The 22,326-nt window shown below is 37.0% G+C and overlaps 1 protein-coding gene across 24 annotated transcripts in view; it reads right to left on the reverse strand.

The window, feature by feature from the left end:
- The window catches only part of BCAS3 (BCAS3 microtubule associated cell migration factor), a 576,498-nt gene that overhangs the window by 249,778 nt on the left and 304,394 nt on the right, over positions 1 to 22,326 (reverse strand). For 22 of the 24 annotated variants that reach the window (XM_023652948.2, XM_070227541.1, XM_023652945.2 and 19 more), the window contains 3 exons: positions 14,546 to 14,646; positions 11,899 to 12,095; positions 6,964 to 7,061 (listed from right to left, as the gene is read on the reverse strand). In XM_023652948.2, coding sequence (XP_023508716.1) covers positions 6,964 to 7,061; positions 11,899 to 12,095; positions 14,546 to 14,646 — 396 coding nt within the window. Of the gene's footprint in view, positions 1 to 1,412; positions 1,593 to 6,963; positions 7,062 to 11,898; positions 12,096 to 14,545; positions 14,647 to 22,326 lie in introns of those variants that run through there. The other 2 variants (XM_070227542.1, XM_023652951.2) reach the window with 1 other exon arrangement.

Consider the following 22,326-nt stretch of genomic DNA (forward strand, 5'->3'; position numbering starts at 1 on the left):
AAAATAGTATAGTCATTTTGGAATACTTTCTTGGCAGTTCCTAACAAAGCTAAATGCACGCCTGCCTTGTGAGCCAGCAATTCCAGTCCTAGGTAGATGCCCAAAAGATATGAAGGCATATGTCAAAAAAAAAATGCGTATGTCAAAAAAAAAAAAAAAAAAAGACTTATACTGGAAAGTTTCTAACAGCTTTATATATAATAAGCCAAAAGGTGAAAACAACAGGATAACGAATACACAAACTATGTTGTATTTATACTACACTGCAATGTAAAAAAATGAATAGTGACATATGTAACACCTGGATGAATCTCAAAAACATTAAGTTGAGTAAAAGGAGCCAGACACAAAAGAGTATATACAGAATGATACCATTTACCGAAAGTTCACTATAGACAAAGCTAATTCATGATGATAAAAGTCATAGTGGTAATCTCTAGGTCAAAGGTAGTATTGACTATAAGGGGCATCAGGGAATTTCTGGAATGATGGAAATATTCTAATTTTTATCTGAGAGGTGATTACATGGGTATAAAAATTCATCAAGCTGTATGATTAAGATATGTGCATTTTTGCTGTATGTGAATTATACCCTAATTTTAAAAAATTCTTCAAAGGTGATTCAAAGTACAGATTTATCAATTTTTTAAGTTGGAAGGGACTTTGGAAATAACCTCCTTTAATTCCCTCATTTTATGGAAGAAAGCCTTGGGTTTTGAAGCAATCTGCCAAACAGGTAGTTACAGACAGAGCTGAGACTAGAACCAAAGATTCATAAGTTACTGCCCAGTATTCTTTCCACTATACCAAGCTTCCAAAGCAAGACTTTTCCTGGGAACAATTATTTTCACGTTGATTATTTGCTTTAGCTTTTCTCTGACAGTTTTCAACAATATCCAGGGGAATATCACAAGCTCTGGTTCTGACTAGTTGCCCGGGTGAGGTCCCTGGCTGCTTTTTAATTGCTCACTGAGCTTACATATTCAATGGAGAGAGGCTCTTTTGTTTGTTTCTAAGTTTATAGATGGCACCTATAAGCATAAGCCTCTCAGGCTCTTGGACACAATTTAAAACAGTGTGGCATTAACAGTTTGACACTAATGTCACTAAGACAAATGGAATTCCCGGTTCAGACTTAAACAAATTCTAATACTGCCCCCAATATTGTCCCTCTGCCACCACGGTCTCAGGCAACAGACTACATAAACAGTCCAGCCTTGTCTTAAAGATGGAGCAATAAAGGTACAAAAAAGGAAAGTTGGGTCTTTTGGCCAAAAAGTCCCATGTAAATATGTGGTACCCTGATATATCAACAGTAGGGAGAATTCCATTAATTCCTTCTCAAAATGCTTAGGAGAGACTTAAAGTCATGTCCAGGACTTGGTGCTGCAAGAGAGAAAGCAACGGCGAGGTTTTAGTTGACACAAAGATTTATTCAAAGAAGCAATGTGTCATCAGAAAAGACTTTCCCAACAGCTTCTTCTACTTCTGTTTACAGTTTCTTCATCTTCAAGTGGAACACTCATTTTTTTCTTAATTGTGCTGAGCTAAATTTTTCCACATTGTTAACTTGAATTTCATCTTCTAACACCCTATAAATATTAGAAAGAAGAACGAGAGGAACATTTAAATCAGAAGAAGAGAGATGTGGCTGAGCACTTTCCTGATGGGCACATCAGGTCTTTTCCTTTTGTTCTTAACCTCCAAAACTTATTTTCATTCTACACAGACAGTAGGTAGTTTAGATTAGAGTTGAAATAATGCATAAACGTCCTCATTTCTAATAAAAAAGCCAATCTTAGTATCTAGTTTGAATATTTGCTAACTGTTTCAAGTATACATAGTGTCAAAGTAAAATTACTGACCTCCTTTTTCCCCTCTGAGGGACTGTTCACAGGTCAGGACTAAGCCTTCTTTTAATTTCACCCTCATCCATAATCCTCTTACTGATCCCACATAGGCTTTGAATACCCAAGGTACAAGTATGCCTGGAGTTTTCGTCACCTTATAATCACAAAGAATATCTGGAACTCTATTAAATGAAAACCACATCATTTATTCAAAGAAATACTCAATATTCCTAAAGAATTTTATATTCTTTTTATCTGAGAACTATTTTAGAAAATAATTTGAACACATCCCTGCCAAAAAAGGTGAAACATTTTTGCACAGGAACCTTAAATTCTTTATACAGATGCAGAGAAGAATGGCTAGATAGGAAATATGACTTGTTGAAGGTTTCAGGAAAAGTTCAAGACCATGATTATAATGTCATGGCTTCTGTCACTCAGCTCTAGTTTTAAAATCACAGAGCTAAGTGGCCTTACTATGGTAGACTGAATGATGTTTCTTACAAATCTCTTTGCTTCTCACCACCAGCATTTTTTGTGTCTCTCATGGCTTTAAGATACAATGACTAAGTTTGTCTGCCTCAGATTGGAATGACAACAGTAGACACAATGAAATACAATCCTTAGGAATATTCTTCTCCTAGTGCATCAGAAAAATCTCTGTAAGACAAAAGCATCCTCTATAAGACCATCCCAAAAAGATCTGACTGTTCAAATAATCTCCTTACTGCCTACCCAATTGTACTTGTCTAACAAGCATTTTTTGTTTTTTTAAAGGTCAATGCACCGAATGCCAAATACACAAAGCAGGCACAAATGATGATTATACAATCAATAAAATCAAACAAGTTTGGGGTTTTAAGTGTATTATTTTCTTGAGTAAACAAATTATTTTGATGTTGGGAAAAATGGGTGCTTAAAAATTGTCTCCTGAGGGGCCAGCCTGGTGGTGTAGTGGTTAAGTTTGTACTCTCCACTTCGGCAGCTCGGCAGCCCAGGGTTCGCTGGTTGGGATCCTAGGAGCGGACCCATGTACTGCTTATCAAGCCATTCTGTGGCAGGTGTGCCACATATAAAGTAGAGGAAGATGTTAGCTCAGGGCCAATCTTTCTCAGCAGAAAAAAAACAAAAACAGAAAAAAATAGGAGGACTGGCAGCGGATGTTAGCTCAGGGCTAATCTTCCTAAAAAACAAAATTGTCTCGAATTAATTTCCTTCTTAGAAATTTATTTAGATTACTTCAATTATACAACAAAAATAATACTTCTCCTGAGTCAAGAACAACAAGAAATACTAGGTCTGCAACTTTGCCACTATTTATTTACTAACTTATTTAATGCTTTATGTAACACTAATACCTTATGTATCAAAGCCTGCTCTAAAGGATAAGAATAGATCTTACTTATCTGTCACAATTTTCCTTCTTCAGCTGTCATCTTCCTCAGGAATGTACAGGAATGCTGCTCCCACTACCTCTCATAACATTTCCTCTATAAAATGTTTACTTTAGTAGAGTTGGACAAAGACTTCTGCTGTCCTTACTAGCCATGCGTACGTCTCAGTTGCTTTAACTTCTTTTTTGGTAAACATCAATTTCCTTGGTAAAACTACAAACCATGACAAACAAACTTAGGATGAACCAGATCTTTCTAGGCTTTTTGTGTGGATGACTCAAAGGCAACTAGAGCTGTTATTAAGTTCTCCAAAGGTATAGCCTGCAAGTCTTGGAACAAGAACATCAGTCACCAATGTGGGAAACAAAGTTAGAACAGGACATTGACAGCTATCTTTCTATTTTTTCTTGAGGGGTCCTATACCTTTATCAAAAGGACACATGTTACAAAGCACAAACAATGGGAAGAAATTCTTAGGTACCAAACCAGAAGGAATGTACAGAGAGGAAACAAAAGGTAAGTAATCCATGCAGTGCTTTATCTAGAATACTGTCTATGATTCAGAGACATTTATGTTAATTAGTTAGACAAGGGAAAAATGGAACAATTCCTTCAAATCCCATTTATTCTGGGTAGCCTGTGTATAAGGGCAAATTCCTATAAAGTCCACTTCCAGAATTGTCTTCTCCTGAGTGAAGAAGACATTATCTAAATTCAATATCTTAGGTAAAATAATATCTTCTGAGTCAACAAAGATCAGATAAACTATGTTATGAGAATAGCACCTACTTATAAAACAGTTATAGATCTGCTGAGTCTAAAACACACATATTTACACAGAGACAGTAAGAAGCTGGTTCACGGATGTCTAAAGGCGCAGAATTCACATTGTACCTAAATCACCAATGTTAATAAGTAAAAAACATGTATTTTAGGAAATGCGTTTGTGTGTAAAGGAGTAAAGCTGATATACTAGATGATCAAGAAACTGTGAAAAAAACTGCTTAGCAAAAGTGGCACAATGTTCTGCTGACCTCTTTTAGTTTCAATAGAATAACACTGCCAGATTAATATATAGATATCTAAAACATAACAAGCAGACCCAAGGTTTAAAGAAAATATTTTCACTTTGAAAACTGTTACAACTGTCAAAAGATTTAACCATATCACACTAAATTTTTAAATTCTATGCCTCTGAAAAGTAAATATATAAAAAATAATTATATCACCACTAGTTTAGACAGAGCAAGAGCTGCCACTAAAATGGAGGGGCGGCTATAACATGTGCCTTAGGAACAATTAAAAAGACAACACACTTAGTTGTATAAATTACTTGATGGGAAGACAGAATGATAAATCCCAATAAGAGGAGATGCCACACTGGTCATATCTCTAAGCAAAGACACTCAAAACTCCAGATAAGCATCTTCACAATATGCAGCTAACTCCAATGCATGGGTCATAATCAGAGAAGCACTTCCTGGTTCAGGAGCAATTATAAAAATTTATTAGACTCTTTTTAATAGAAGAATCTAAAAGAGAATTTTCCTATAAACTTCTTTTCATAAAGAATCCAAACCATTTAGCCTCTATCTTGTTAAACACCAACAGATAAATATGTCTGTTACAATAGTGGTCCTATGAGATAAAGTAGATAAAGTTTCCCCAACAAAATATTATTCACTCACTTAAAAAACGTGTTGAATAAAATGGAACCAAACCATTTGAAACGTAGAGAATTATTCATAAAAGTCCAACTCTTCATCTATGGGATTTCTTTAGCTCAAAGTTAGAGAAAGCAGCACACACATTTCATTGCTTGGCTGTCTTTTAGAAAGGAACTAGAGCTTTCTGGAACGAAAACAGGCCTAGAAAAATAACAACAGAGCTTAGTCACCAGCAAGTCCTTTCTCTACTCAATAGAGTGGTACTTTCAGGCAGAGGTTCACAGCTATGGAACAATATCCTGGAAACCCCTACAACGTGTCTCTGATGGAAATGCCAGTAAATCAAGAGCGAAGACCTAATTCCTTACTCAAACATCAACTTAAAAACTCCTTGCAACAGAGTTAAATAAAACTATGGTTGCAATAGTTCATTAAAGTTCCTCTCTGTTTCATTAGGTAACTTTACAAAGAGCTAAAACTGAGATAGTGCTACGTGATAAATATGGAGCATGACCTCAGACTACAGCATTGAATAGCACAACTTTAATAACACACATGGTAACTGCTTTAGTGACATGCGTTTCACTTGTCTAGTAGCTAGCCACAACTCCAAAACATCAATAATATGAGTTTACAAATTTAAAAATCCCCAACAAAACCTACTATTGTAATTGTGTATAAAATGCTTCAGGTTAAAATACATCATTTCCAGGATTCACAGTTGTAAATGATAATTCCAGATGAGCAGGATCTGTTAGCATTCTCAGATTGAAACTATCAAACAGATTTATTGTTTAAGTCACCTATCTCAGTACCTCATTCAATGCAGGGAAGCAGGAGACTTTACACATTTCTGTGTTTGTTTCCAGGGGACAATCACGGTTGCCAGGTTAAAGCAGAGGAACAAGTATGAGTCCTCGAAAGTAACAGTCTACTTAGAAATGAAGGCACAGCCCTGGATGTGGACAGCTCCATCAGACACAAGATGCAATCCACCCACAAAAAAAATCAGAAAGCTAAGAAAACATACAAAACCCATTAGCTTTCAAACTTAAAAATACATTCAGAGATAGAAGCAGAAACAGAAGCTTTGGTCTTTTAAAAGTGACCTTCACAAATCAGTTTTGTGTTTGTTTCCATTTTCTTTCACAGTTTAAGCCTCAATCAAATCAGTAGTCTCTAGGGATTTTGAAATTGCTATAGATTAAAATCCTCTCTGACTCAACTGTTTGACTAATGCCGAGTATTTAATAATTCTACTTGTAAGAGACTTTTTTGATGAAACCCTGCTGTATGTTATCTTCAGATGCTCCACAGCTGCCACATAACATAAAGCATCACTGTCTTTATTTTCTTTATCACTGCGTTAGAGATGAGAAAATGTATTATCAAACAGTTCTATTACTTGGCAGACTTGGCAGAAAACAATTATACTATAATACTAATGTAGTCACTATCACCTACAAAGGCAAGGGTCTACTTCCAGGTACTAATGATACATATTCATGGCCTGCTTCCAAGGATAGGAAGTTAATAACTGTGATAGATAGACCCCAGTTAATTTAATGAATTTCTAAACTTTATGCTTTCAATAATAAAACCATTTAAGCTATAGCATTTGGACTCTCTGCTTCCACACATCAGGCACTTTGATACTCAACAGGTTGAGTAAATTGAATCCATATATTGTATTTACGTTCTCTGTCAAGGTTGCTTCTCCACATTTGAGAGATCAAAGGCAAAACAGTCATCAACTCTGTAGCCTTCAATACTGTGTTCATTACATTTAATCAAGCGCCAACTCCACCGCATCATTCACCAACCTTAACAATATTTAAATGCATGGCATTGTTTAGCAACAAATGTAGGCACGGTATTGTTTTAACACACCACACACACACACACACACACACATACACACAATCACACATATCCCCAAACAAAAAACAAAGAGGAAGGTAAAAAAAAAAAAATTCTTCTTTACATTGTGCAAGAAAAGAAATAAAAACTGCACAGAACTACCCAGGAAACGTTTTGGAAGTGGTTTTCTACCTGAGGCAGCATCAATCACGGTGGAAATTCCCCTTCGATCTGAGACTGGACGGGATGACCCTGGCATGCTGACTGGGTCAGAGCGGACCGGCTGGATCCTGCAATGCAATTTAATTTAATTCACATATGTTACTGGCATCAAAACTGTCGCTTGCTACAACAGACCTTAAATCAGGAATGCTGGAATAGCCCAATCCATTAAAGAACCATTCATTCTAAAGCAGGGCAAACAGAGGAGCTGCAGTCCCCAATTCTTGCATAAGGCTAAAAGCACAGCCAACACTCCCTGCGCTGCGGACCCCTTCTTCTCTTTGTATGTTATTCAATAGATTTTAAGTAAGGGATTGCAAAACTGACGTTAACTTAAAGGGATAAATCAAGTAGAATGGGAGAGGAAACAACTGACTTTATACTGAAACCTTTGGCATTTGCAAGGGACAGAAATGAAGAGGTTTGAGAAGCTTCAAGTTCATGAATAGCACCATAGCTACTAATGTCTTCCATAAAAGGCAGCAATACTAGATGCAAAATTTTGAGTAATTCCTTTAAAATCCTTAATGAAAGTTACTTTATACATGACAACAAGCATGGGATAACAAAGCTGTGCTGAGATGTAGCTGCCAGGATTTTAGCTAGGATTGCTACCTAGTAACCAAGTTACTTCCATAAACTTACCAAGTAGCGTGTAAGAATCAGAGACTCAGATAAACCTCAATTTACTACATACAATTTCAAGTTGCTTAAGAATGATGAATCTATAAATGTCAAGTCTGTTTCCAGCTGTATTACATTAATACTATTAACATAAAAATATCTGTATGACTAAAAGATTTGAGAGTCCCAGGCAACTTAGAGAAAGAAAAACTTGTTATAACAATGTAAGCATGCGTTTTTGGTAATTCATTCACTCAACAAGTATTTGCTGAGTATTAATCGTGTATCAGTATTATTGTAGGAACAAGCAGAAACAAAACATGATGTACAAGGTCTACATATGGATATACAGTTCAGCACATTCATAACTGATGCAAAAGAAAACTAAAGTATGAAAATGAATGAAATAGGTAAGAAAAGCTCACACGAGGTAATGGAGGAATGAATGCACGGTCCACAGCAGCTTGAGATCCTGTGGAGCTGTAACAGGAATGGGGTCTGTATACAGCGACAGGACATGTACATAAGCCGAGGAGCAAGAAGTGCCCTTCAAGCATAGAACCAGAGCAAGCGGACACCTGGATTTGTGAGTGAGCATGATAAAAGCAAGGTGTCTTAAGGAGCATGATTTGGCTGAAGCAAAGACGGTAGAGTAGATAGATATTGGTGGAAGAATAAGAGGTTGATAAGCACCACAGGGCAAATTATAGAAGCCTGAAATGCGAAGTATGGACGCAGAAAAAGAGCAGTTATTGAAAGCACAGTTTGAAGGTATGTGTACTTGTTGTATGAAAGAAAGAAATGGGAGGGAGATGAAGGATGATGCAGTTGATCTAGTGTTGGAAGTTGGAAATGTTGATATACAAATACTGATCACGGTTACAGTGGACAATATGGTGTACTACCCAATATTCGTTCTACTCCAGCTTATTTTTTTAAGCCACTCATGGTAATCCCATCATCTCATGCAGAGATTAATTAGCTCTGGGAGGGGCAAGCCTACGCAAATTTGGGCCAGTGAGAAAAGAGGAGCAGTTTCTGGAAAAGATGTTTCTGGTTTCTTAAGAGAAACAAGAAACTAGCCTGTCAGATATAGTCAGTTCATCCAAAGTAAAGCCCCCTCCTGATCTAAACAACTGATGTGGGCTAATAAATTTTCTATTATTAATTCAACTTATACTGCGGTTTCTGAATAATCCAGAGCTGTGGGTGGGGGGTGAATGGGGCTACAGATGAAACAAGACTGGCCATGAATCGATGTGTTGAAGCTGGGCAACAGATACACAGAGGTTTATTCTATTATTCTCTTTAACTTTACATGTTTGTATATGTTTGAAATTCTCCCATAATTAAAAAAAGGCAAAAATAAAAACACACTGGTAGGAGTGATGGAAATGTTTTGGAATTAGTGAATATACTAAAAACCACTGAATTGTACAGTGAGCTTTATGTTATGTGAACTACATATCAATTAAAATAAAATAACATGAACAAGGTCTGAGGATTTAATGTATAACATGGTGACTATTGTTGATAACATTGTATGGTATAAGTGAAATTTGCTAAAAGAGTAGAACTTAACTGTTCTCACACACAAAAAAATCACAACACATATATATAAATAGGTGAGTTGATGGATGTGTTAATTAACTATAGATGAAAAAATAAAATAAAATGTAACCAATTTCTCAGGAGCTACTCTTGAGCGGAAAACTAGACTTAGCATCTCAGCTTCTTTTACATTATGTGTTTCTCAGGTCTATTAATAAATATTTCATTGAGCTTTTTTACATTTTAAACCCTGCTCTGAGTAACGAGCCGCTAGGAGGGAGGTTAAGCCACGCCTGATTCCCATATGGATATGGCAGTCAACATTACACCTGCCTGCTCCTGATTTTGGTTAGGACACAGGGAGGCAGGCTATCACAGCATGACCCAATTCCTGGTGATATGCGGGATAGGACAAGGTACTGGGCATAAAGGGTCAGCTGAGCCAAACAAACCTAAACAAAGCCTCCACTTTAAAGGACAAAGTAAGGCCAACAACCGTAGTGCCAGTGTGCATAAGCCTAAAGAAATGTAGAAGGAACAGGGGTGAGGAGCCAGGATAGAGTGATGATACACAAGAATGAAGAGAACAGAAATAGTTGGATTTATAACTGGACGCTGGGTAAGAAACAGCATAAACAGGACACTTGCAATTGAAATGGTGTGAGTCAAATCTGAATTTCCCATCAAAATTGTGTTCTAATGGAGGTTAAGGGCTTAACCAAGGGACTATATGCTCAAATTTTTAAATATAAATTACAAGTCCAATGAAAAGAAATTTATAAACCTTTGACCCAATATAAAGGTTTCTAAAGTTTATATGTGTCCAAGAAACAGGACAACATTCTAATCAAATGTAAACAATTTAAAGTCATTTAGATAACAAATACTGGGAGCTCTCTAGCAGAAGAAAAAGGAAAGTCCCTGAAGAAAAGTCTGGAAGGATTTCAGGAATGTAGCTTTGCCTGAAGAAGCAAGTTAGATAGCTCTTAGACAAAGGATTATGTCTGAAGTAATGAGTAACTGGGAAAGCTGGAGGAGGTCACAAAACAAGAGCTGTACATATAGGAGCCAGAGATGGCCTCCAAAGGTAAGGGCCAGGGTCTGACTGCAGCAGCGGATGATAGTCATCAGAAAAAAAAGAAACAGCCTTACGAATAGTTCAGTAAAGAGAATAAACATAGCTTTATGGGTTGTCTATTTTAAATGCCTTACTATTAACATTTAAGTAACTAAGTGACTTATAAACATGAGTGACTATGCATTGAATCACTAAGTTGAGGACTGACTCAACTTGACTTCCTGACAATGGATTGACTATCTAAACTAGAGCATATTTTACAAGTTGTAGCAGTGAAAACTGAGCTAGCATCCACTGTATTGTCACTATTGCCTGACATCTTGGGGAAAAGTGCCCTTTCTTGAAAGCTGAAGAAAATACACTGGACAAGATAAAGCAAAAACACATGGAAGATAGAAATAAAATAGAAAGCAAATGAAACAAACAGAAAACTAAAACACTAAAAAAGGTATTAAAAGAGACATGTTTCATTATATGAGTTATTCTTAAGAAAAACATCAAGGCTTAATTAATCCACTCTGCATCAGCTTTTGCTTTGTTGCAAAGACTTGTTATCAATGTTGACAAAGAGGTAGATAAAAACATATTTCTAACATATGATAAGGACATATTTTCCCACAATTTTTATAAAAAATTAAAAGTTAAGGCTGTGCCAGTGGTTTAGGGGTTAAGTTCGTGCGCTCTGCTTTGGTGGGCCAGCGTTCACAGGTTCAGATCCCAGGCATAGACCTATACACAGCTCTTCAAGCCATGCTGTGGTGGCACCCCACATACAAAATAGAGGAAGGTCGGCACAGGCGTTAGCTCAGCAACAACCTTCCTCAAGCAAAAAGAGGAACATTGGCAACAGATGTTAGCTCAGGGCCAATCTTCCTCACCAAAAAAAAAAGAATGCAAGAAAAGGGTCAGAGGGCTATTTTAAATTCAAATAAAGATACATTATAGAACTTTGTTCGAGAGAAAACAAGGAAAGGGAGATTCTAATATTGCATTAGTCTGAGCCCTTCCTTGTCTCTTGTACCCTAATGTGTCAAGTCTTAGTGTAACAAATTAAACTACTACACAAACCTGAGATTGCAAAATTCAAAAAGTTCTCAGTTGCATTAAAAAAAAAAACCCTAATCATAAAAAGTATACTTTGTAAACTTTGCGTTATGATTCTCATAAGTGAGGATCAGAGAATATATATGATAAAAAACTATATATTCTCATCCTTATATAGATGATAAACTAGAAGTGAATTTATATCAACACTTTCTCATCCAAACACTTTTTAAAGCCTAAAAGATGGACTTTGCCAGATTAGGAGAGATGAAGTTTAGTTGAAAGACAAAACATCCGAAAGATTAGGAAAGATATCATCAGATTTTAAGCAGTTGGAAACATGAGTAAGGCATCATAAAATGAGATGGCTCTAAAAAGTGTACTGAATATTAGATTTAGGGAAATACAATTCAAAAACATAAATATTTATTGGACGTGATGAGATCCCACATAAGATCTCCAATGATAACAATGAATCACAACTCACAGTGAATGTATTCTGTAACACGATACTGTGCCAAAAGAGGAAATGTAAATATTACACAAGATGCTCATTATGAATGAACATGTTAATCTGGTCAAATCACTCCCTTCCTCTTATTTCTTACCTGAGACTGTTGAGATCAAGATCATCTGTATCAAAATCCAAAAGAGGCTGTGGAGTATCACTTGGACCATGAGACTGCAGCACAGAGGAACTGGATGATATGACTGTGGTCTGGCCTGAGGGATGGATGGTTTTGAACTGGAACTGCGGACCCATCCACAGACGTCTGTGGGGTCCCGTGTGTGTTACAATTTCTACCTGGAACAGATTAGGAATCTTCACTTAAATGTACTATGACCTTCCTTTGAGAGTCTTGCATGATCCCCCCATCCCATCTCTGAACACACACAGTCTCCGAGGAGCCCAGCGTAACCAAGTGGGAGAGGGACAGGGCAGCCACAATCAAAAGGCAAGATAATCACAGCCGATACAGACATTCACTACATCCCTCTACTGGTTTTCACCAAAATAAAAATTTCATTTTGAGTGTGTCTGTGTGTGAAGATATACGTATATACACGAATGTAAATACACACACATAACACACACACAACACAAAAATCACATGAGAGTGAAGAGACCAGTTGCCTGCTTCATATAACTAGTGTCAGCTCCCTAAGGACTACCTTTTTCATTCATTCTAGACAGTACTTACCACTTTGTGAGCATGCATGGAATACTACACCTATCAATCCACAGATTAAAAGTAATTCCTTCACTGAGGATCAAGCTCATGACAAACTTGAAATTGTTCTTGAACTATCCAAGGAAAAGAAAAGGTCTGAAATAATTTTCAACACCCAAAGCCAGTTTTTTTTCCCACAATGAAATATTGTAATATTTACCATACTGCTTTCAAAATCCCCCAAAATCACTTTTACATGAAGAGAGTATTATATATTTTCTCTCAAACTAGATTTGTCTTCAAAATGCCATTACTTAGAGTGTTTTCTCAACTACCATGAACATGGACACAGGTATTTTAAGTGCTGCAAAACAGTAATACCACAATGTTTTATGAATTTCATGCTCTATGGAGAGGGTAGGGAATGTTGCCAATACAATATTAAATATGTTAAAGACAAAGCAGAGAGTAGAAGACACTGGGTAAAACTGGAAAATAAACATATTATATGATTTTACAAGTCAGCAACTTGAATAAGAGACTAAACACAGAAACCTTTGGTGAAAGGCTATTTCTCAATGTCTTTTAATTGCTACATCCATGTTTGTGTACACATACTTTATGGAATTGACTTCCCATGTGCCTTATTTTTGCCCTGAGTTCTTTTATATTTAATCACATTTCTCTGATCGTGGTGATTAACTCTTAACAAAACATAACTGAAAAGGCTCACGGAGTGCGGCTCTGTGTTTGTAAGTCCTAAAGGGCAAAAGCATCATGGTCTTGGAACAATATTCACATTCCCACTAATCACAGGGAGAAAACCACTCAGATTTAGGACAGTGATTTCGGATTCAAGTAGTTGTATTCAGCAATGTAAATTAGGCCACAGATAAAGCATTCTGTGTATTTTAAGCTCAAAACCATCCGTGTCACAGAGCCGAGAGGTAAACAGATGCCTCTGCGATTTCACTGAGGCAATGGCCAGATGTTCCTAGTCACTCCCCTGTTGTGTGCGGTACAAACATATTGTGTAGACTTTCACACTGACAGCACACATTACCCCTTTTTCTAATTGAAAAGTTGAAGTGAAGGACAGTGGTTTCTTTGCCAGCATTCTTTTTTTTTCCCTTTATCATGGCATTCATATGCCAGGAACTGAAGCATCGACCCTCCTTCAAGGAGCTTTCCGTGAATACTTTAGGTGTGAAGAAACGTATGTCACCTAGAAACAATCTGACTCTCCAGTTTCCAGATACCCTTTAGTTTTGCAGCTACCCTCCCCAAGAAAGCAACGAAACTGCACCGGGCTCCACTGAGGCATCTGTCTGCTGAAAAGCCGCTGGATTGGTAACCTGAGACAGGTCATTAACTTCACCAGATGATGTCAGACTGGAGGCAGACATAACAGCATTTGTAACGAAGTCATTTGTAATCTCATCATTTTGAAATCTGCCCAAGTATCTTTTATTTCAAAGCCTCTGAGATGAAGACAGCTTCACCTGGCGAGGGGAGGAAGGGTCGGTGGAAGCTGTCACAGGACTGGTCTAGAAACCACTGAAGCAGCGTTCCAGTTTAGGGAAGGAGGCCCAGGTGGGCACAATCAGGACTTGAGACTAGAATGCTGAACTTTCCTAATCAAAGGATGAGCTCAATCTGCAGAAAATATAGGCTCCGCAAAACGAATCCCAAGGATTATTGAATGGCTTCACTGTTTTAACAAGGTCAATTCTTATTTTAACCCAAAGAGTCCACCTAAAATCCAAAGTCCTAAGGGATATAAATGGATTGTTTCAAAGATATGCATATTTTATGCCCTCTATATGAAAGCTAATGTACACACACATATACATGTGTGTATCTATCTATATAAAAGTGTATATATAAAATATATGTATATGTGTCTCTGCAGCAATATTTATGGGAAATTCTTCACATGGAAAGACGATTAACTATTGGTGATCCTAAAAAGAGTCTCCAATTCTGCCCATTTTCCTCTAAGGAAAATAGTTTTTAAAATTCAAATGGAAAATGGATTTCTGTTTTCTATCACTATAATAGGCCAAATATTTCACAGTTTTACCTGAGAAAGCCATTCTTCATCTTCCTGTCCACTATGATCAGAAGCTAAACTGTCATAGGACCCATGCCGAGTAATGGGCCCAGGACTTCCAGGGGGAACCACTAGAGGAGAAAAAAAGACACATTTAAACAACGTTAATCCATGCAGTGGAAAAATGAAGGTGGGCACAACCATCTTGGATACTGTGATAATTTATAAGATAAAATATGACATTTAATGCACAAAGGCAATTCAAATAATTAATGAACAAGAAAAAACACCGAATTTCTTAGGAATAAGAAAGATCTCCAATTAAGAATACACTTTAAAAAAAATCTGCAGGGATTTAGTCATGACATATATCTCTGTAAAAGAAAGAAACAACTAACTGCATCTTAACAGCACAAGTACATTAAGGAACAAGGACAGTTCCATTACACTGCACCAGTGTATTTCCTAGTCTCCAAGATTTAGGACATTTCAATCACCTCCAATTAACCAAGGAATCAATTTGACGCAGTTCCTATAATTTGGGAAGGAATTTTTAAAACAAGTGTCAAATAATAAGATTCTTTAAGAGTCTATTTAATAGTTTCATATAAATGGAAGTCACAAAAATGCAGTTTTAATTTTAAAACTTTTAGTTCCTGAAACATTTCATTTATTCAAAGAACTATTTCATTTTTTTTGGATACTTCAGTAGTTTCCCTGATTCTTAAGTGGTAGGACATAGGCTTAAAATACAAAGGGCCTACTTTCACATACGGAGAGGAACCTTCGCTTAGTCAAAGCAATAAAATGGTTCAACAAACATTTATTGACTCCCTACTATGAACCAACAAAAGTTCTTACTATTATCCCAACAAAAACTTGGCATGATTCCTGCTTTTCTATGATTTTGAATGATATCATGAACAAAAGAATACCATAATAATTATCTAATTAATACTTACGCATCCTCTTGGAAATAACTTTGGTATATACTGTAAAACTGATAAGTAAATTCATGCCTGCTCAAAGCTGAGTTGTTCCCAAACCATTTGTCATCTTTTTAATAAATACATTTTACATTAAATTCTTAATGTAGAACAGAGAAAGAGGATCCCTCAAACCCCCACCCGCTAAATACTAGTCAAGAAGGTGACTAAGGACAAATATATAGAGGTCAGGATATACTCTGGAAAGCAGCAGAGGACAGAGAAGATTTTAATGAGATGAGAGACTGACTAGGTCATGCAGATATCTGTGGGGGAAATGTTACAAAGAGAGTATCACATAAAAAGATTTCGAAGTGGAAACATACAGGAAATGTTTCAGTAATATCAGGAGGCCCGTGTGGTTGAGTGTGGTCAGACAGGTTGAGAGTGGAAGATGAGTCAGTAAGACGAAGGAGGCAGGGAGGGAGGACTAGAAGATCCTTCATCTAAACCATATAAACCAGCAGATCCTTCATATAAACACATATAAAAATACATACACAGAAATACACACACATACATACATCCCCCAATCCCCCCTGGTATATCGCCTGAAGACAGCAAAATACACTCGGTGATTTTTTTTTTTTTCAGTTTTTATTTACTCGCAAGAAGCATGATCTGCTTTTCTGAGAAAGGGTTTTGTTTTGTTTTGTGTTGTGTTGTGTTGTTTTATTTGGTGAGGAAGATTGGCCCTGAGCTAACATCTGTTGCCAGTCTTCCTCTTTTTGCTTGAGAAAGACTGTCCCTGAGCTAACATCTGTGGCAATCTTCTTCTATTTTATATGTGGGATGCCACCACAGCATGGCTGGATGAGGGGTGTGTAGGTCCGAGCCCAGTATCCGAACCCACAAATCCCAGGTCACCAAAGCAGAAAGCAAGACTTAACCACTACATCACCGGCCCGGCCCCTTATTTCTTTCTTTAAATAACGCTAGGGTAATGTGCTAGAAAGACACTGGAAAGCTTTAAAGAGAAGTGAAAAATGATACTCTTGTGTAACTCATCAGTACTTAATGTGAATTTTTCCAAGAGTTTACATTGCACTCTGTATAGGCTGAGCCTAGGCCAGGACTTGTCTCAGAATAAGCACTTCATAGGTATTAAGTAAATGGATGGAGTTTTGGATGCTGGACTAAGTAATGACACCAGAATAGTTGGACATTTATTTATCCATCACCAAAATGGGATAAACTTAAAAGTCATCCAATGGCAAGGCTGGGGGGTGGAGTAGGATTATAGATGAAACGAGATTAGTTTCATGAGTGGATCACTGTTGAAGCTGTATGATAGGTACGTGGAGAGTCATTATACTATTGTTTTCTAATTTTGTGTATATTTGGAATTTCCCACAGTGAAAAGTTAAAAGAGAATCCTCATCCTCCCAACCCTTCTCTGCTTTCCAGAGAAAGTGGTAAAAATACCAAACATACATCTATGAAACATTCAATCTCAATCCTAAATTGCTAAAGAGACACTATAAGAAGAGTTTCTATACCTTATGTTTACTAAAAAACAGTTTTCCAATTAAGAATGCTTTGAAACATTCAGAAGATTCACAATATAAAAATACAAGTCTGGTAGGATAACAGTTTCAACATAGAATAAATATCCTTCCCTCTCCCTCGCATTTCTTTACATTTAAAAATTTCCCTCAATGCAAGCAGGAAGAAGATCCCCTGTTCACTACCTTGGGGAAGCAATGACATACCAGGTTACTATGAAAAAAGAATCCAAAACCTTGAACTGGGATAAGAAAAAAAGTTTGAAAGTGAATAAGAGCAAAGCTTCCATGCTCTCTAAGCAGCCAATTATTAGGAAAGATATTCTGAGACTGGAGCAACAGTACCATAAACAGAAAGAAGGAAAAAGAGGGTCCCTGAGGATAGGGTAGGAAGGGTAGGAAATGACAGAATCCAAGGAGTTTTAGAGATGAACAGCTGTGAAAAATCATATCTTCCTTCTTGGGTAGAGTTGAAGGAAGTAGCAAAAGATCCCACATGGTGCAAGGGTAGAAGAGATGTGGACACAGTATGTCTGCAGAGCCAAGACACTGTGTGACAACCTTTCCAAGCTCCTGGTGCAGCAGATGAGAATAATATTTACTATGTGTCCAAGAGTAATATGGACAAGGTCCAGAGAACTGACAGGCTTTGAAAAGGCTTTGAAGTAGAAACAAGGATGAATGCCGAAGAGACCTAAATGAACCGATAACCAATGATCAGGGAGTGAACTGGGACATCTCAGTGGTGACAATGGGGATAAAATGTTCCCAACTCTCCCATCTCATAGCTTTGCACTCTGTAAACCCTACAGAATTTAGGTGCAATTTTGGAGGGGGTTATAATTGACTGAGATTAATTTTTTCACATTTGTTAGAATGGAGGCACCAAAGAGAACTTGAGAGTTTATTTATAGAAAAATTGTTACATATCTTGCAAGCCTGAGTTTAAGACACCAACAAACATATCTTTTACTTAAAGAAAAATGTTCAGTATCTTTTATATTTACCAACCGTTCTTAGATAATTAATAAACTTGGGACAGGAAAAGAAGATGGAATTTTAAAATAAAAATCTCTGCCATGTTCTATCCCTACCTTTAGTACAGTAATTTAAGACAAGCCTATCCATCTAACAAAAAGGATACACTATCAATTTACTTTAGAGAATACAACTTCAAAAGTACTGCTTCTCCACACAGGCATTTGATAAGTATAGATCAACAAGCAAGGACAGGACGAGCAGATCATTATGAGGCAACTGTGAGCCAGACTTTGTTTATATTGTGTTCTCAGGAAAGCAGATCATGCTTCTAGCGCGTAAATAAAGGCTAAAAAAATCACTAAGTGTATTTTGCTGTCTTACAGTGATATATGGGGGTGTGTGTGTACGTATTTGTGTGTTTCTCCTTCTCTATTTTTTATATGTGTTTATACGAAAAGCAAACAAAAACAAATCTGATTCAGCACCGACCTTTGCAAATCAGTCCTGCTAATCTAAACCCAAAAAACTCCCAAATCAGTAAAACAACATAAGTAAAATTATGAACAGAAAGATTAAATGCTCCTTTGACAATGTCCCTAAGTCTGAATCCCACACAACAAAATTCTGAATATTCCACAATGGAAAATATCACTTCATAATATAACTTCTCAAATCTATAAATAGTTTGCACAAGTTCTCTGGTTTTGAATTTTTAGATGTCTCCTGCACCATAATGTAAGGATGAATGAGTATAGAATTTTTAAAAATTTCCCACATACAATATAGTATATAGGCGTTAGAGAAATTTAAAAGTATTGATTTAGATTCTGTTAAACTATAGGTACAAAGTACTAAGCTATTCAAATAATAATGGCTAAATTAAAGAGTGATAAACATTGTATTAACAGACATCTAAAGTGACACGCTGAAGTCTCCTTTTAACATTGGTTAAAAAGTGTATTGGGCATGGTTTAGATATTCAGGAAAAAATCAGGTCTCATAACTCTGGAGTTCACAACAGGGTACATACGGTCTAGGTGCTCCCTTAGGATGAAAGAATAAAAGGAATAATTACTTGCTCCTAGCACCGTTTGCTTTTCAAGCAATGAAAGAAAAAAGGATTTAACAATGCATATCTAAGTTAAAAGACTAACCACTTATGGGTTAGAAGCATCCTCTTTGCATAAACTAACACAAAGCACAATACCACACAATGAGCAGCCCTTATTTATGAAACCAGTGAAGGGAAAATCTATCTGGTTCTGTTCTCTTCTGTTCTTCCCTACATTTTTGAACTCCCAGTAATAAATTCTCTTAGCTGCAGTCCTGGAAGCTTCAGAGGACATGGCTAATCAACCACAGGTTCTGCTGCTGGTGAACTCCACGCTCCCAACTTTGGGAGATGTTAAAAAGCTGTTCTACTCCCTGAAATGAATCTCAATGGTACTGGAAACAGGGAAAACTGCTTCTCAAATAAGGAGGAAAATGCTGATTCAAATGGTATCTAGTTTTTTATGTGAGACATAGCTCTCTGCTTTAGCTTCTATTAAAAACCTAAAATATGTTCATATGCTGAATATATAGAACTAGAAAGAAATTTAGAGGCTTTTAATACGATGAAACAAAGATGGACCCAAAGGTTTTTATTTGGAGAAGTGAGTGGGAGCTGGGTCATCCTGGCAGCTGAGTGGGCAATGGAATAAAGTATTCTTGAGATTCAGGACCAGACACAGCTTTTGTTTCCCCTGCTCCCTACCACATCCCCACCAATCCTCCGCAAACAATAAAACCCTTCCCATGCTGAAGTCTTTAGCGGAGACCGGAGAGGTGAATAATGTCGTGCCAGCGTTATTCAGTCCTTTAGGTTATTTAGGGGAACAACATTCCTTTTTCCAGCAACAGAGAAATTTGTGAGTTAAATGACATCATGCTGCCTTGAATGAAACAGCTCAGGCTCAAAGTTCACCCAAAGGCCAACAGTGATAAACTCTCGTCCAAGGACAAACTTCAATATATTTTTGGTACTTATTAAAAACAGCGTTTATATAGCAGCCATACAATGAGAGGGCTCTTTACCAAACTCTGTTTCTGATCAGAAAGCACTTAGGACCTGAGGAAGAAATTCTGCTTGGAAATTTAGTTTCTTAGCATAGAAAGTAAAATTCGCCTTTTAAAAAGAAAGGCTCAAAAGACAAATAATCCAAAAGCGAAATGGTCTAAGGCATTTCCGAATGAACAAACAATTCACAAAAGAGGAAATACAGCAGCCAACAAATGTATGTAAATAGTAGCAATCAGAGACCTGCAAATTTAAACAACTTACGCTTTCATACTATCAAACTGGCAAAAATTAAACCCTGGCCTTTTTAAAAGTAATTTTTTAAAAAGGACAAATGCTCACAGGTCAAAAATAACACACCTAACTACCCTAAGAAATGGGTAGCTTTCTTATTAAAGGAGCAACTATTTCTACTGAGGTCTAGAAAGAAATTTTCTTTCTGATTTATAAATGTTTCCATTTAAATGTACAGGAATTCACTGAATTTCATTCACAGAGGACTTAAGCAGTAACACTGTATATTACCGGCTATTCTGCTTATTAGGAGCCACTTCTTGTACCAGTGCAACAACAGCTGAAGTGTTACAATACATAAAAGGGAACAAGCTTTACCTACGTTATATATTAAACGGATCAATGATCTTCCTTGCACCCTGACCCTGTGGTACTATAGATGTTTTCTAATTAATTATTAAAGTTTTCTAACAGTCAGTCATTGTACATCTCTGGTTTCACTTTCCTTTTATTCCATGTTCCCAGAAGAACAGTCACAGCAATATATAATTAGAAAAATGACATATCCTCATTGCCTATGAGATAATAGATTTCACCGGATAACTGACAACACTGCATGTATCTCCTCCCCACTCAGCTCTGTCTCCTCTTCCCTACCCCCAAAGTATCATAGACTATTCCCACAGAAAGCATAAACTAAGGAGCTTTCATTTCTTATTCCTGCTGCCATAATGGTCATTTGACATTTAGCATCTGGACAAGTTATACCTGGGGGTAGTCTGAAAGGGTTCATAATTTAGTTTAGCTCTTCAGTGTTAACCCTAAATATCATAAAATGAAGAGAAAGAATAAAACATAATGGCTTCATGCTATTAGCAAGATCAGCTACTCCACTAAAAATTTCAAACTGCCCCAATATACTTCTGAGAACTGAATAGACCACAACAATCCCTTCAAAATTAAGATCAAGCTGGAGGGGCCCAGCCTGGCGGTGCAGCGGTTAAGTGCATACGTTCTGCTTCTCGGCAGCCTGGGGTTCACCGGTTCAGATCCCAGGTATGGACATGGCACCACTTGGCAAAAGCCATGCTGTGGTAGGCGTCCCACATATAAAGTAGAGGAAGATGGGCACAGATGTTAGCTCAGGGCCAGTCTTCCTCAGCAAAAAGAGGAGGATTGGCAGTAGTTAGCTCAGGGCTAATCTTCCTCAAAAAAAAAAAAAGATTAAGCTGGAGCTTATTTACCTGGAAAGATGCACACAATTCCTATTTAATGTGTATCATGGCAACTCAACTCATAGCACAAACAACATTATATATACATTAAAACAACAGCAGGATAGCTAGAAAAGTCAGTCCACCCTTACCATTTTAAAGGATCATATTATAACTGTATAATATCTTGCTGTATCTTGCTTGCAGCTTATGGATAACAGCTTTGTCTTACCATGGGTTATATAATCTACCCAGACATATATAGTAGTCCCTCCTTATCTGCTGTTTCACTTGCCGTGATTTCAGTTATCTGTGGTCAACCGCAAGTCCAAAATTATTAAATGCAAATTCCAAAAATAAACAACTTATAACTTTTAAATTGCCCATTGTTCTGAGTAGTGTGATGAAATCTTGCACTGTCCTGCTCCATCCCACCTGGGACCTGAATAATCTCTTTGTCCAGCGTATCCATAGTATGTATACTACCCATTCATTAGTCACTTAGTAGCCGTCTCTATTATCAGACCAACTGTCCGTGGTATTGCAGTGCTTATGTTAGAGTAACCCTTATTTTACTTAACAATGGCCCCAAAGCACAAGAGGAGTGATGCTGGCAATTTGGATATGCCAAAGAGAAACCATAAAGTGCTTCCTTTAAGTGACAAGGTAAAAGTTCTCAACTTAATAAAGAAAGGAAAAAAATTGCATGCCGAGGTCGCTAAGACCTACATTAAGAAGAAACCTTCTATCCATGAAATTGTGAAGAAGGGAAAAGAAATTCATGCTAGTTTTGCTGTTGCACTTCAAACTGCAAAAGTTCTGACCGCAGTGC

This window comes from Equus caballus, chromosome 11 (assembly GCF_041296265.1).
Source record: "Equus caballus isolate H_3958 breed thoroughbred chromosome 11, TB-T2T, whole genome shotgun sequence".
NCBI lineage: Eukaryota > Metazoa > Chordata > Mammalia > Perissodactyla > Equidae > Equus > Equus caballus.